Genomic DNA, 15,463 nt, shown 5'->3' on the forward strand with positions numbered 1-15,463 from the left:
CCATGCCAGTTGCCTTGGGCCTGTGGGGCTTGGGCTAAGGGGCTGCTTAATTGTGGGGCAGATATTTGGGCTTGGGCAGGAGCCCGGGCTCTAGGACCCTGCAAGGTGGGTCTACACCTCAATTAAACATCCCTACAGCCCAAGTCCCGCAAGCCCAAATCAGCAGGCACGGGACAACTGCAGGTGTCTAACTGCAGTGTAGACATACCCAAAGACTTCAGCCCCAAGAGGCAGGGTTGACACCAGTCTTGGCTCAAGGCCCCTATAGTTCAACCTGCACACTAACAAAACATTCATCTAGGCCAGCTGTATTGTTCTGGTGCCCATTACACTGTTGAGTTGGGACCCATCGTCTGGACCCTCAAGTGCAATTAGAAATAGCCTTGTTGTTGTATGAGTCTCACCAGTGGGCTAACAATATGCATTGTTGACTTATGTTCTTGTAGCCAGTCTTGCAATTCTGGCAGCTTGTATTGAGCTTTCTTTGATGGCAAATACTGTGTAGAACAGGGGTGGGCAAACTATGGCCCACACCATGTGGGGCACTGGGTCGGGGGCCAAATCACACGGCTTGGCTCCTCTCCAGCCAGGGCGCAGGGTTGGGGCCCCACCACACGGCTCCCAGAAGCTGCGGCATGGCCCCGCTCCAGCTCCTACGTGCTCCAATGGGAGCTGCAGGGGCAGTGCCTGCAGAGGTGGAGCGTGCAGAGCCGCCTGGCCACGCCTCCGCATAGGATCCGGAGAAGGGACATGCCACTGTTTCCGGGAGCCACTTGAGGGAAGCGCCGCTTGGAGTCTGCACCCTCTGAGCCGGTCCCCATGCCCCAACCTCCTGCCCCAGCCCTGATCCCCCTTCTGCTCTCCAAACCCCTCGATCTCAGCCCGGAGCACCCTCCTGCACTCCAAACCTCTCATCCCCAACGCCACCCCAGAGTCTGCACCCCCAGCCGGAACCTGCACCCCATCCTGCACCCCTGCCCCAGTCCTGATCCCCCTCCTGCCCTCCAAACCCATCAGTCCCAACCCAGAACACCCTCCGACACCCCAAACTCCTCAGCCCCACCCCAGAGTCCGCACCCCCTCCCACACCTCAACCCCAATTTTGTGAGCATTCATGGCCCACCATACAATTTCTATTCCCTGATATGGCCCTTGTGCCAGAAATTTTGCCCACCCCTGGTGTAGAAGAAAGATTGCATTTAGGTGGACTTTGGCCTCAAAGAAATCTGAAGAGTTCAGTAAGCAGGTTTGTGAGGGATTATACTCTGCCAGACTCTCTGAACCTTTTGTACTTTCAAGCGAGAGAGATCTGAAGTTTCTGTAATTTTGGACGGTTTTCTTTTTCTTCCTTTTTTTAACTGGTCATTACAGGAACATCTTTTCCTTATTCTTGAAAGGAACTGGGCACTCAGAGTAGCCTAAGTATTTCAATGGGGTGGGGCAATGCAGCCTCTGAGTCCAGTGGTTTAGAACTATGAGCTAAGGGACTTCCCACTCAAAGACAGATGCACTTGTCCAAGAGTGGCAAACTGACAAGAATTTATAGTATCTTCAGAGAACAGCAATTACAGATAAACAATTAACTTTTGTAACTGTGACTGTTTTCCCGAGTGCCACAAATGTGTTCAGTTTACAAACCACGTAATTACAGATTGATGAGGGAATTACTGTCTGAACCAGTCTATTATGCATCTGTTTGTTGATTTTATTAATGTTGCATTATTAAAAAACATTTTTACAATATTAAGTAAGTCTTTATTTTTTCTTGCAGTATGTATTGCGTCAGGAACAAAAGTGGCACTATTTAATAGACTTCGATCCCAAACAGTTAGCACCAGATACTTGCACGTAGAAGGAGGTAATTTCCATGCCAGTTCACAACAGTGGGGAGCATTTTACATTCATCTCTGTAAGTAAAAATAACAAAAAAACAAAAACACCCCCCAAAATACAAACCTCCAGTTTTATTCCCTTTTAATCAATTTTCAAAGTAAAGATTCAGTCTTAGTGCGTGTATATATTTGTGTGTAATACAGTACCATTTTATGCCCTTGCCATCAAGAGAGAAATGAGTTCAACAATTTAACATAGAACTTTGTCTGCTTTATGCAGTGGATGATGATGAATCAGAGGGAGAGGAATTCACAGTGCGAGATGGCTACATTCATTATGGACAGACTGTCAAACTTGTGTGTTCAGTTACTGGCATGGCACTCCCAAGACTGGTACAGTTTAACTTCTCCAATGCTATACTAATTAGAGTACCTGGATTGTTTTAAATGCAAGTTCATGTGTTGATTAGCACTTATTTGTTTTTAGAAGAACTGCCAAATTGGCTTTGACTTTTAAAAACTTTAAAAATGCTATTCATTTTAATGATATTTTATCTTTATTTCTGTTTTGCTGTAGAATTATTCTTTTAGTTAAGGATAAGGTGTGTAAGTATAAACTAAACAGAAGGCATGATTCACAGATCAATCAAAATGCTAAATGTAGGTTACCCCGTGACCTTTTCAAAAAGATAGATCGAGCTTAGCAATGACAACAAAGGCACCAGGGTATTAAAGCACGTAAGCTTGTGATTAATTTCAAGCATGCGAGTAGTCTCATTCAATCCAGTGGCACTTCTGTTGTGCTTAAAGCTTTGCTAGAATCGGATCTAAAATCGTTCTGTATACTTATGTGCCCTCTTACAGGCATGTAGAATATCAGTATACTATACAAAGTAATTTTGGATGATTACTGGCACTGAACTTATTTAAGTATATATAACAATAAAAATGCATATAATAAAAAATTGCACATCATCATTACTTTGTGCCTATAAACAAAAGGAAAATTGTGTTTTGGTTCTGTAAGCTTACATGATAGTAATCAATTCTGCCTCAGTGATTGAGAAAGGTATTGTAACTATTTAGGACTTTTTTAACAGGCTAATTATAGATATATGTGCACTGAATGCCCCCAAATAGCCAGCCTGGCAGGCATTAGTACCTAACTGATTATAAACCTTCCCTTTATTTAAGTGTCCTAAAACCATTAATCATTAGCCTATTAGAGACTTCACTATTACCAGTCTCTTCTATCTGTAATCTACTCAGATACGATGATGGTGACAGCATAAAACTCTGACAGATTTAATTCCTGCCCTATAAGATATCCCAGCATGACTATGTTGAGAATTTCTCTCTACAACCAAATTCAGTTGGAGGATGGAAATGGTCTGCTGAGGGCAAAACTTTTGTTTATTTTATCTACTGAAATGGTATAAAATAATAAAACCCCACTTTGTTAAGCTGTTGTATCAATTAATAGAAAATTCCATCATTTACCGAGTTTCTAGGGATTTGATCCAGTATACATGGAAATCAGGGAAAGATTCCCTTTGACCCTAATGGGTTCCATATTGAGATATGACATCATCAGTAGCGTGATTGCTGGGCCAGGCACCAGTTGGAAAGGCGCCATCATCTGCAATTCCAGAGACCTCTAACGGGGAAGGGGAAGTAAATTTGCATTTAGCATGACATTTTATTTTTTACCCTTGCAGTTGGGAACATTCAGGATACACCCTTACAACTGTTTTTATAAAATATGTTTGCAGGTCACCTTTAATTTTATTATATTGGCTGTAGGATTTTAGGCGAGAAACTACATTTTTTTCATAAAATTTCTGAAGAAAAATGTAAACCTTGAAAATAATGTTGCTAATAATTCCATTTATCATCGTTAGAAATCCCAGAGGACATGGTTGGCTTTCTGATTCGTGGCTTAGAAATCTTCAAGCACTATGGCTGCTGCTTCTGCTGATGTTGCATAAAATGAAGTACTAAACTTTTTTTCTAGAAGTTGAGTTAAAATTCCAAGCTTCAGATTTCCATCGTCTGTAAGGGAATAATTATATCTTTTTTTTTTTTTTTTTAATTTTTAAAAATCAAATACTATAACTCTTTAGAATTACAACACTAAGTATTTTTATGCTGGATTGTCAAATGTAGGAAACAGCTATCCTTTACAGGTGTACTGTACAGTCATGTCTTAACTAATATTCATCATGGCTAGCTGTCAAGAGATACACTATTATAGTGTTGCATTTGCAAAACTATAGATAAGGATGTGTTAATACATTTACCATAAATTCCTGTTTTTAAAGGTTTAAATCCAGTAAGTGGCCTATTATGCTGCAGTTTGGCTATATGAGTTGTCAAACCTGGAGGCATTTGCCTCTGTAAAATTGTGTATTGATACTTGACCAGCTGCTCTTTTGCATCAGGAGACCAAACAAAAGAAATCAGATTTTGCTGGTTTCTGATCCTTTTTTCCTCTCTTCTAGCAAAAAAGTTGAAATATATGCATGCAGCACGCACTCACTTAGGACTCTGAAAAGTAGAGAAGCCTTCAGATCTATCCTTGTTTTAGAAATTGCAGGGAGTTTTTAATCAAATGTTTAATTTTAAACTTGCAAATGTGTGTGTTAAAATGTCTCTTGTTACCATACCATTCATGTAAATTGCCAGAAGTAAATGTATAATCTCTGATGTAAATAAAACATAGATTCCATTGTTCTAAGTGTATTTCTTTGTGCATTTTTTACCATAGATCATTCGAAAAGTGGATAAACAGACAGCGTTACTGGATGCAGATGATCCAGTATCGCAGCTCCATAAATGTGCATTCTACCTTAAAGATACTGAAAGAATGTACTTGTGCCTTTCCCAGGAGAGAATAATCCAGTTTCAAGTGAGTTATTTAAACAGATTGTATTAAATGAGAAATGTAATCATCAAGTTTGTTTCAAAAATATCTGGGAACAACATTTTTGGCCTCAGCAGTCTGTTTTTAAAAGAAACTGCTGTAGGAAGTACCAAACTTTACTCTTCCCAATCTGTTAAATTTTCTTTTCTTTCTCAAGTCTTCTGTATCAGACTAGACTCTTGAGCTTTCGTTCCTCCCGGTCAACAAATGGAAACAGAACATTAAGACTATAGATTATGTCATACTCTCACATATAGGTGTCTACCATCTCTGTCTTCAATTATTCATTTCTCCAGTAGGTGGAGAAAATTATTCCTAGCAAGCTTCTGCACCACGAGTGAAAAAGCAGACATTGGAGGCCTAACAGGAGCCTGGTTACATACCATGTGTGCAGCTGATCAGGCAGCACAAATGACACACTGACATGATCCCTCAATCTCTTCCGATATGGTGGACCACTCTTAGCAGGCGTTTAGTGTGGCTGTCCCCTTCAAGGGAACAAGATTGGGGCCAAATTTTAACTCAGCTGAACATTTCTGGACCTGAGCCCAAACTCAGAGGTGATGAGCAGAAAAAAGTGTCCCTCTGTGGAGCTTGGTCAAAGTAGGGGTCACCATATAGAGCCCTCTATTTCATGGGTTTGCCCTATTTGGGCAAGACAGGATCCAGGGCTCCTCCCCAGGATAAGGAAGATAGGAGTAAAGGACGAGCCAAGGCGTGCCTCTACCATGCCTTGGACAAAAACTTCCTTCCAGTATAAGGAGGGAGCAAGAAGATTCAGTCCTGGCTTTGCCTCAGTGAAGGCTCGATCCTTGCCCTGAAGAGAGACAGTGGTCCCAGGAAAGAACCTAAAGTAGCTGGGAGAAGTCCCCTCGAGTGTCTGGAAGTATCCCCAGCACGAACTATGGCTCAACCTTAAAATGTGTCCGCTAGGCAGGAACAGTTGTAACCTCAGATCTTATCCATTAGGAAAACACATCCTCCATCAGGGAACAGAAAGCCAAGAAACACCAGGAATGCTTAAGCACCAGCAGCTCTGAGAATCAGCTACCTGATTGTAACTCCCCTCGCAGAGCAGCCTGGGGAGTCGAGAGAAAAAGCAGGTCCTGCTGCTCTGGAAGTTGCTTTAGAGTGCTGTACATTCAGCCTCCCTGAAAAATGCTTGTGGGGACTCAGAGGTACTCTACCACTGTAACTATTCTTGCAGCACTCATCAAGCCCAGTCAGATCAGAGCCAGCTCTTCGCAGGGGTAGGAACAAGATTAAAGAACAAAACCATCAACTCTTCTAATTTCTCCCTGAAGAATGGAGGGGGGAGAACAAAGGAAAGGCTGCCATCTGCTTCCCCTCCCCACTGATTAAATCCAGCTCAGGCTGCACATGGGCCTCTTCCCATTTTCATAAGAACATAAAGGCTGTCATACTGGGTCAGACCATGGTCCATCTTGCCCAGTATCCTGTCTTTGACAGTGGCCTGTACCAGAGCTTCAGGGGGGATGTACAGAACAGGGCAGTTATGGAGTGTTCCTCCCTTGTCTTTCACTCCCAACTTCTGATAGTCAGAGGTATGGGGTTGTGTTCCTGCCCATCTTGGCTAATGGCCATTGGTGGATCTATCCTCCATGAACTTATCCAATTCTTATTTGAACCCAGTTATACTTGTGGCCATCACAACATATGATGGCAATGAGTTCTGCAGGTGTTAGGTATGTGAAAAAGTACATTCACTAGTTTGTATTAAACCTGCTGTCTATTAATTTCATTAAGTGACCCCTGGTTTTTGTACTATCTAAAAGGGTCAATAACACTTATCTGTTTTCTTTCTCCACACTATTCATGATTTTGCAGACCTCTATCAGATCCCCGCCGCCCTTAGGCATCTCTTTTCTAATCTGAACAGCCCTAATCTTTTTAGTCTCTCCTCATATGGAAGCCATTCCTTTCCCTTGATCATCTTTGTTTCCTTTCTCTGAACCTTTTCCAGCTCCCTCTATCCCTTCTGAAATGTGACCAGAACTGGACGCAGTATTCATGGCGTGGGCCCACCATGTCTTTATATAGTGGTACTATGATCCTTTCTCTTATTTTCTATCCCTTGTCTAATAGTTCTTAACATACTGTCAGACCTTTTGACTGCTGCAGTGCATTGAGTGGAAGTTTTCCTAGCACTATCTACAGTGTCTCTCAGATCTCTTTCCTAGGTGGTAAAAGCTAATTTAGACCCCATCATTGTAAGTGGATAGTTGGGTTTATTTTTTGCACTTATCAGGGTTGAACTTCATCTGGCATTTTGTTGTTCAGTCACCCAATTTAATGAGATCTCTCTGTTACTCTTTGCAGTCTGCTCCGGGCTTTACTATCTTGAACAATTTTGTATCATCTGCAAACTTTGCCACTTCACTGTCCACCCCCTTTTCCAGATTATTTGTGGAACAGCACACTATCTTCTTGCGGACAAAGGCTCTGTGGAAAAGAAGCTTCTACATTTATTGCTAGAGGCAGAGTCTCATCTTCACCTGCTTCTTCCTACACAATCAAGCGTGCGTACCAGGCTGCTTATTCCAGAACTACAACCCAGATTCTATGGAATCTTTGGAACTCTACCTTCTATAGTTTAAGAACAAGCAGAGATGAAGGGAACATCTTAGCTCCTTCTACCTGCCCATTACAGAGGGGAAATCACTGAGCATGTGCTTTTGAATACCCATCAGTGGACATCAGCCTATCCAAACACCAGCCAGCATATAAGATCCCACCTGTGGAAGAGGGCAACTAGCGGCAGAGTGAAGATAGCCAGGAGGAGAAAGAGAGAGAGGACAAAGGAAAGGAGACTATGGAAAATTAGCAGATCAGTCTGGATCCCTAAGCGCAAGAGAAGGGTGAACTTTGCATATTTAAGCAGGACCTGCCAATGCTCTTAATGAGGATGGCACATACTCTGGAGCTGCAGGAACTGTTGGCTAGAACTTCTTCCAGGGAATTTTCCTAATCTAATAGGACCCTGCAGCTGCTGACCATCCACCCCTATTTCAGAAAGAAGACTGACAATCCGCGGACCCTAAGCATGGCATTAAAGGCTCTCTGTCCTCTCTAACGTTAACATACATTGCATGTATTGCAGGCAAGGCAGAGGCCTTTTATTTGGCTGAGAGGCCAAAGCCGAAGCCCAAGGGCTTCAGCCCCAGGCAGGGGGCCTGTAACCTGAGCCCTACTGCCCAGAGCTGAAGCCCTTGGGCTTGGGCTCCAGGCTCCAACAAATCTAAGCCAGCCCTGGGGACCCCATTTTAAAATGGGGTCACAACCTACTTTGGGGTCCCAACCCACAGTTTGAGAACCACTGCCCTACGAGTTCTAGGATTACAGTCCAACAGTAACAAATACAGCACGACTAATACCTATAATTAGGGCCCTACCAAATTCATGATCAGTTTGGGTCAATTTCATGGTCATAGGATTTTAAAAATTGTAAATGTCATGATTTCAGCTATTTAAATCTGAAATGTCATAGTGTGGTAATTGTAGGGGTCCTGACCCAAAAAAGGAGTTGCGGGGAGGGGTTGCAGTACTGCTATCCTTACTTCTGTGCTTCTGCTGGTGGTGGCGCTGCCCTCAGAGCTGGGCTCCGGGTCAGCAGCAGCTGATGGCAGCAGCACTGATGGCAGCACACAGAAATAAGGGTGACATGGTATGGTACTTCTGGCTGCGGCTGGTGGGGCACTGCCTTCCGAGTTGGGTGCCCGGCCAACAACCATCACTCTCAGGCTGCCCAACTCTGAAGGCCGTGCAGAAGTAAGCGATCCCCCTAAAATAATCTTGTGACCCTTCTGTGACTCCCTTTTGGGTCAGGACCTCCAATTTGAGAAATGCTGGTCTCCCCTGTGAAATCTGTATAGTGTAGGGTAAAATCATACAAAACACCAGATTTCAAGGGGGGAGACCAGATTTCACAGTCCATGACGTGTTTTTCATAGCCATGAATTTGATAGGGCCCTACCTATAATTCAGGAAAAGGGAGGCAGAATCACAGTAAAAAGATAGGCTTGAACCAGAGAAGAAGTAACAAACATCACGGGTAGGCCCTTCAGGTTTTGAGCAGTCAGGCTGAAGATGCAAGGACTGGCCACAGAATCCCAGGGAAGAAAGCCGAGGAGCTACTACTATACCTGGGACTGACCAATATTTCTAGGTTCTTGAAGGCAGCAGATAAAGTGAGATTTGTAGTTAGCCTCATGGTTCTTAGCTAAGACTTGAAACTAGTGCTAACTAACCATTTTGAACCTTCTGAGAAGTATTTTGATGAGACTTCTGTTCTTAAGTCCTGTTCTTGATAAAAGCATGGTTATATCATGCCTCACACAATGGGGTTCTGATCTGGTTAAGACTCTGAGCGCTAACTTTAATAATAATAGGAGCAAGAGGAGTTGGGGAGTTCTAGGCCTTTTCTGCAAGCAGTCATATGATTTTTCACCTGGGTGTGGTCATGCTGACAACTCTGCCTGAATTCAGGCTCAAGACATCATCAGTCTTTCACCTGAATTGGGAAATCACTCTACCACATTTGGCCCTAGAATCATAAAGAGGGAAGGCTACATTGGCTGGGCTCTCTAGACTCAATAGAAAGAATAACAAAATTTAAGCAGTAATAAAAGTGTTTCGTCCCACACCAAAATGTAAAGGTCATCATGTACCTCTGAATTCCTTATCAGATGATGGATTAGGGAATTGGTCGGAGTGTCTTTATGTTGCAGCAGGAAAAAAAAAACACTAGAATCTTTTAAAGCTCTCTTTATCTGGTCAGTAGAATCTTCATGGGCAGAAAGGTGGAATCTCCTTCCTTAAAGGTTTTTAAGATGAGGCTTGACAAAGCCCTGGCTGGGATGATTTAGTTGGGGATTGGTCCTGCTTTGAGCAGGGGGTTGGACTAGATGACCTCCTGAGGTCTCTTCTAACCCTGATATTCTGTGATTCTATGAAAGAGCCAAAGCCTCTTTAATAGAGATTTGCAAGGCTGCCTCAGGGCTTCTGCACACCTCTTTGTGAAAACATTGGAGAATAAGATTGCATTCACAGCCTTTGTTACAAGGTTGTTGCTGGCACTAGTAGTTTAATGATAGTCCCATCCATACTAAAATGATGAACTGCTTTGGAAAGTTCCAAGCTCCTGGACTGGTACAGAAGATCATAGAAGGGGAAATTTTATTATCTTTTTGGAATCTTCTAGATCAGTTCAGCCCCCACCTCCCTTGTTTGGCCGTCTACCTCATTACTGAGAGGTTTAATGCCATTACTGAGTCAATCCCATGTTAAGATTGCTTCTTCTACTTACTGAACTTGTTTGTTAATGGTTATTGAATAACATCAATCCAATTTTTTGTCTGGTACTTCTTTCAATGAATTCAAGAGGAGGTTGACAAACTGTCAAATCTTGTATGTCACGGGTGTGATATCAAAAGTTTTAATGTTCTGTCTCCATCTGTTGGTTGGGAGGAACTATAACCCAAGGCTCTAAAGTGGATCAAATAAAGTAAATTTACAGATTAGTAAAATTTCTCCTTTTGTCACATCTTTTGGATGCCTTGCATTGAACCTGACACTGCAATGCAGCCACCTCCCCCCGCCCACTCACGCACACAAATTAACAAAGCATTAACACAGAACACTTAAGCATATGAACTGACATTTTTCAGCTCTGTATTTCATTCAGTAATTGTCCTCGTTCTAGTGCAGTGGTTATCAATCTTTTCCATACCATGACCCCATGTCATAAGAGGGGAAAAAAATCAAGATTTTCCTTCCTATTCAATCATTAAAAATAGTGAAGGGTGTTCCTCCTGGACCTGTTCACATTTCCCATATTTAGAACCCATCTTTCTGTCTGAATATTGTTGTTGTTTATTTTGTGTCTTGTATGCCTTGTAAGGCTCTTGATGACTATTTTAGCACAGGAGGATGTGTTGCAAATTTCAATCCATTCCACATTGTACAAGGGGTTGTTCCTTGACTACATTCTGTTATAGGAAGAGCCACAGGGAAACTAAGTTGCATAACTTTGAAATGAGACATTGTGACCCACTTCCTCTTACCAATTCTAATTACTCGTTATTCTGGTGTGAATATCAAACCAATATACAGATCAAACTTCTAACCATTCTTTCTTAAAGGCCACTCCATGCCCAAAAGAACCAAATAAAGAGATGATTAATGATGGAGCTTCTTGGACAATCATTAGTACAGATAAGGCAGAATATACATTTTATGAGGGGATGGGACCAGTCCATGCTCCAGTAACACCTGTGCCTGTTGTAGAAAGTCTTCAAGTAAGTCAGTTGTTTACTTTTTCTGTTCTTGTTAATAAACTTTGCACTTACTATAGGGCTTCTCATCTGAGCATCTTTAAATACTTCATAGTCTTTAATTAAACTTCCTAGTACTCCTGTGAGATGCTGTAGGTAAGTATTATGTAACCAGTTTTATAGATGGGTAAACTGAGTCAAAGAGAACTTTAATGATTTGCCCAAGGTCACTCGTGAGTCAGTGGCAGAGTTGGGAGTAAAAGCAAAGAATTCTGATTCCCAGTCTCTCCCTCTCTGATCAATAGACTGCGTTCTCACACTTAGAAAGCGTCTTACAAACTCTCTTAAGCAGAACAATTCTGAACTAGTCCTACATTATATATCTGCATCCACAAGAGAGTGTTTTGCTAACTTAAGGAAAAATACTGTTTATATTTCCATAAAATTTTAGCTACATTTTTCAACTGTTCTACAAGACAAGAACACATGCTCGATAAAGAGAACATGGAGTTTGTGTATTTCTTAAGAATTGTTGAACTTCTTAAAATTGCCCTCTGTAATAAATCCTCGAAGATCTTTATTTTTGTTTATTTAGAAATTTATATTGACTCCTTATCAATAACAACTAATTACCAATTAACACACTATGACCGAACCCTTCCTTGTTAACAACAACCCTCGTTCTGTTTGAAAGAGGACTCAAAAGGTTGGCTATACAAAAAGTCATATCCTGTGTCCTGAAGTTCTTACTACTTGGGCTTTGGTGAACTACCAAATGGTGAAGACAGTGCAGGCTCTTTACTCATAGATGCCTGCTTGCTGGCTATTTATATTTTGTGAAATAAATGGTCTTTCTTCAAGCATTGCCATTCACTTCAGAACACCAAACCAGTGGGAGCTATCTATCATGTGATGTCTTTTATTGAGTTGAATTTGTTTGCTGCTTTTATCAATTAGAAAAGAAGTAATAAACCAATATTTATGGTACTCATATGTACTACAAGAGTAATTCCTTCTGATTTTGTATGTCTGGTTTATTTTCTCTCTAGTTAAATGGTGGTGGAGATGTAGCAATGCTGGAACTTACAGGTCAGAATTTCACTCCAAATTTACGTGTCTGGTTTGGGGACGTGGAAGCTGAAACCATGTACAGGTGCAATATTATTTTCCACTTCTTTTTTTGGTGGGTGGAGTTCTGTTTACAGTTGGTGTTGAAGTTCTGGCAAGTGTAAATTGATTTTTGTTGTTTGTTACATATCTCTTCGTTTTCTGAGTTACTACCTTTTTTTACTGAATACCTGCTTGGTAGCTAACGTGTATCATTTCTCTTGTCAGATGTGCAGAAAGTATGCTGTGTGTTGTTCCAGACATTTCTGCATTCCGAGAGGGTTGGAGGTGGGTCCGTCAGCCAGTCCAGGTTCCAGTAACTTTGGTCCGTAATGATGGCATAATCTACTCCACTAGCCTTACCTTTACATATACACCGGAGCCAGGCCCACGACCACACTGCAGTGCTGCGGGAGCAATTCTCAGAGCCAACTCAAGCCTCATGGCTTCCAGTGAAACAAATACAAACAGCGAGGGAAGTTACACAAATGTCAGCACAAATCCAACCAATGTCACATCATCTACAGCAACAGTAGTTTCCTAACTACAGTGTTTGCTTGGACTTTAACAGACTTTCAAGTGCTACAGACAAGACAACTGAACAATTTTGTGGTTTCATGGGAAAACACCTTTCCATTCTAAGTGATATTATTTGAACCTTGTTACCTGCAAGTGCTGATCTTAAAAATAGAAGCCACAATAAAAAAAAATCCAAAATGTATAAACTTTATTAAAATCTATTTTTCAGCTATTTTTTTTTTTTAAATGGGCAAGAAATTGAAATGTGGCTGGGATACAAGTTAAGCAAACTAGAAAACATGAACGTGACATAATTTTTACGGACCAAGGAACTTGTATAAGCTTTAGTATAAAAGGTACATTTTCACCATACCTTTTTTGTATCACAACATATAGTACACTTTTGTTACCAAATAGTTTCTATTTTTTTTCCTCTGAGCTTTTGCTCTGAAGTATATTCAGGTTCCAAGCCTGACCATGCTTGTATAATCTAATTACCATACTCTTCCAGTTTTAAAAAATATATATATTTTTGGTCTGTGGCTGGAACTGTTCCTTTTTTTAAACTGAAGTCTTATGACTTTTTATGAACTGAAATTGTTTTTATTTCAGCAAGTAGAACCTTGTAAAGGCCAGCATATTTTTTTTTAAGATTATATGAAGTCTGTGCAAAAGCTTTAAAATAAAATGCCTCTGCCTTGCCTGCAATACATGCAATGTATGTTAACGTTAGTGCTCTGTTTTCAGTCATTGTTAATAGTTATTTCTATGTTTTCCTTTTTTAAAAATATGTATTTATAGTGATAATTCATGAGGGTCTAACATTACATGAGTTTAAAATATGTGACATCTCAAACAGTCATGTTTATGATTGGTCATGTCACAGGAATACGTTGGTGTTTTGAAGGGTGGTTTTTGCCCCCTTCCCTCCTAAAAGTCAGAAATGTATCATAAAGTGTTTCAGGATCCATTCAGGTTTTTTCTAATCTTGTACATAATTTGTATGAAGTGTAACTTAAACATTTTATTTCAAAAGTGGAATGTTCCCAATGACTTCATTTGGCAGCATGTCTTCTGTCTTGTTGGCATGTGACTAAGATATCATGAGAAGTATTTGCTACAAATGGGATTGGTAGGTGATGCCCATCATTATACAATGAGAGAAATCACAAAAAGCATGGGTTTTTTTCCTACTGTTCAGTAAATTAGGCCAAATGTTGGTGTAATCCTTGTATTGAGATGTGCTTTCATTGTGAAGTGATCATACCATAATAGTTAAAAATAAATTTTAGTACTTAGAAATGGGCAATTATAAGATTACAAAAGCACTGTAATGAAGTCAACTCCCATCTCTATTTCCAGGGGGTTTTCTCTTTCCCTGCGAACAATTAGTGCAATGTTCAAGCCTTCTCTCCACCATAAATTTAAGGCTCAGTTTGACTCAGTTGATTTGTGTTACTCTCATTCTGAACTTGCCTTTTTTTATCCCTCTCTATGTAATTGATCGCTTCAACTATATTTGAAAATATATCCCAGTGGTTCATTTGCAATCTCAGAACCAGGGATAGGCTTATAGGATGTAGTGTAACCTTACCCTTCAAGGACAAGAATATAAGCTCTATGAATTGCTCAACCTTTACCATCCCATGAAACAAGAGCCACAACTACTGTGTACATGTGAACCTGTAGTTTACTACAGAGCATGGCCTGCAGGCTTACCCATTGACTATTTGAATAGATTTCTATTGACCACTTTACAAGTTTCCAATTTCAGCACCAGCACCATTTTAAAGCATGGCTTCTCTGCAATATGTTTGTCTTCTCTGATGCTCTGTTCTATGTGTTTGCCTCAGCTGCTTGATGAACATGTTGGTTTTGCATTCATTGAAGACTGAAGACAATGTGGTTAAGGGAAGAAATCAGTTGTAAAACATATTCAGTTAGTTGTTAAACCAGTGCCACTGTCCTTTTAAAATGTGCTTGTATTCTACCACAGGCCTTCTTATTTGCCATTTTATACTATGTAACCTTCCCTTTAACATTGTTACAAATACTGCCTCATCTCTATTTCAGTGGCCAAGGGCAGACTTCATTGTGGCCTTATCTCTGTTTTAAGCTGTTTACTGGCATTTATTTGCAAATCTGTTTACTTGTCTGTGTGCTATTTAATTTTCTCTTGGTTGTGTTGACAGAAATAATTTCACAATGTTTTTGCTAGAAGTATGTTTTATACAGTACTGTTTAACTTATGGGCCTCAGGTTTTCTTCACTTATTAGCTTGAGGATTAAAGGAAGTGGTTAGTAATGGATTTACTATACTATTAAAGAACAAACCATTACATACACAGCAGATAAAACCATAACAAGCTTTTTAACTTTCAAGGAATATTTTTAAATAGCTTTTCAAACCATAAGAGGCACCTGCTTTTATATACATTATTTTAAAATGTTTTTACATGTAAATGCAATAGACTTTTGTATTCAGTTTCTTTCCTTGCAGTAAGTTTGCCCAATGGAGTATACACAATATTCCTGGACTTTTAAAGAATCTAACAAACATGATGCATTTGGCCTAATTTCTGCCACTCTACATACCACAGGCTAGTGGGTGAAAAAGTACATTAAATTCCATTTCAGCAGTATCTGCTCATGTACAATTTTTAAAGCTCTTTTTGTTGGCTTTTTCCTGGACTTGTGGCTCCATTGTCTTTAGTAGATAATTAGTAACACAGGAATTGTCTTCCAGATCCACACTGTCACTAAGAAAGATGCTCAGTTGTAATTTAAGT

The 15,463-nt window shown here is 40.5% G+C and overlaps 1 protein-coding gene across 4 annotated transcripts in view; it reads left to right on the forward strand.

Annotated features, from left to right (window-relative positions):
* Positions 1-13,401, forward strand: part of RBPJ (recombination signal binding protein for immunoglobulin kappa J region) — a 78,762-nt gene extending 65,361 nt beyond the window's left edge. For 3 of the 4 annotated variants that reach the window (XM_054030011.1, XM_054030013.1, XM_054030014.1), the window contains exons 6-11: positions 1,772-1,909; positions 2,113-2,225; positions 4,600-4,740; positions 10,917-11,072; positions 12,098-12,201; positions 12,384-13,401. In XM_054030011.1, coding sequence (XP_053885986.1) covers positions 1,772-1,909; positions 2,113-2,225; positions 4,600-4,740; positions 10,917-11,072; positions 12,098-12,201; positions 12,384-12,699 — 968 coding nt within the window. In that variant the 3' untranslated portion in view covers positions 12,700-13,401. The remainder of the gene's footprint in view (positions 1-1,771; positions 1,910-2,112; positions 2,226-4,599; positions 4,741-10,916; positions 11,073-12,097; positions 12,202-12,383) is intronic. The other variant, XM_054030012.1, reaches the window with a different exon arrangement.
* Positions 13,402-15,463: the final 2,062 nt, after the last annotated feature.

This window comes from Malaclemys terrapin, chromosome 5 (assembly GCF_027887155.1).
Source record: "Malaclemys terrapin pileata isolate rMalTer1 chromosome 5, rMalTer1.hap1, whole genome shotgun sequence".
Taxonomy (NCBI): Eukaryota; Metazoa; Chordata; order Testudines; family Emydidae; genus Malaclemys; species Malaclemys terrapin.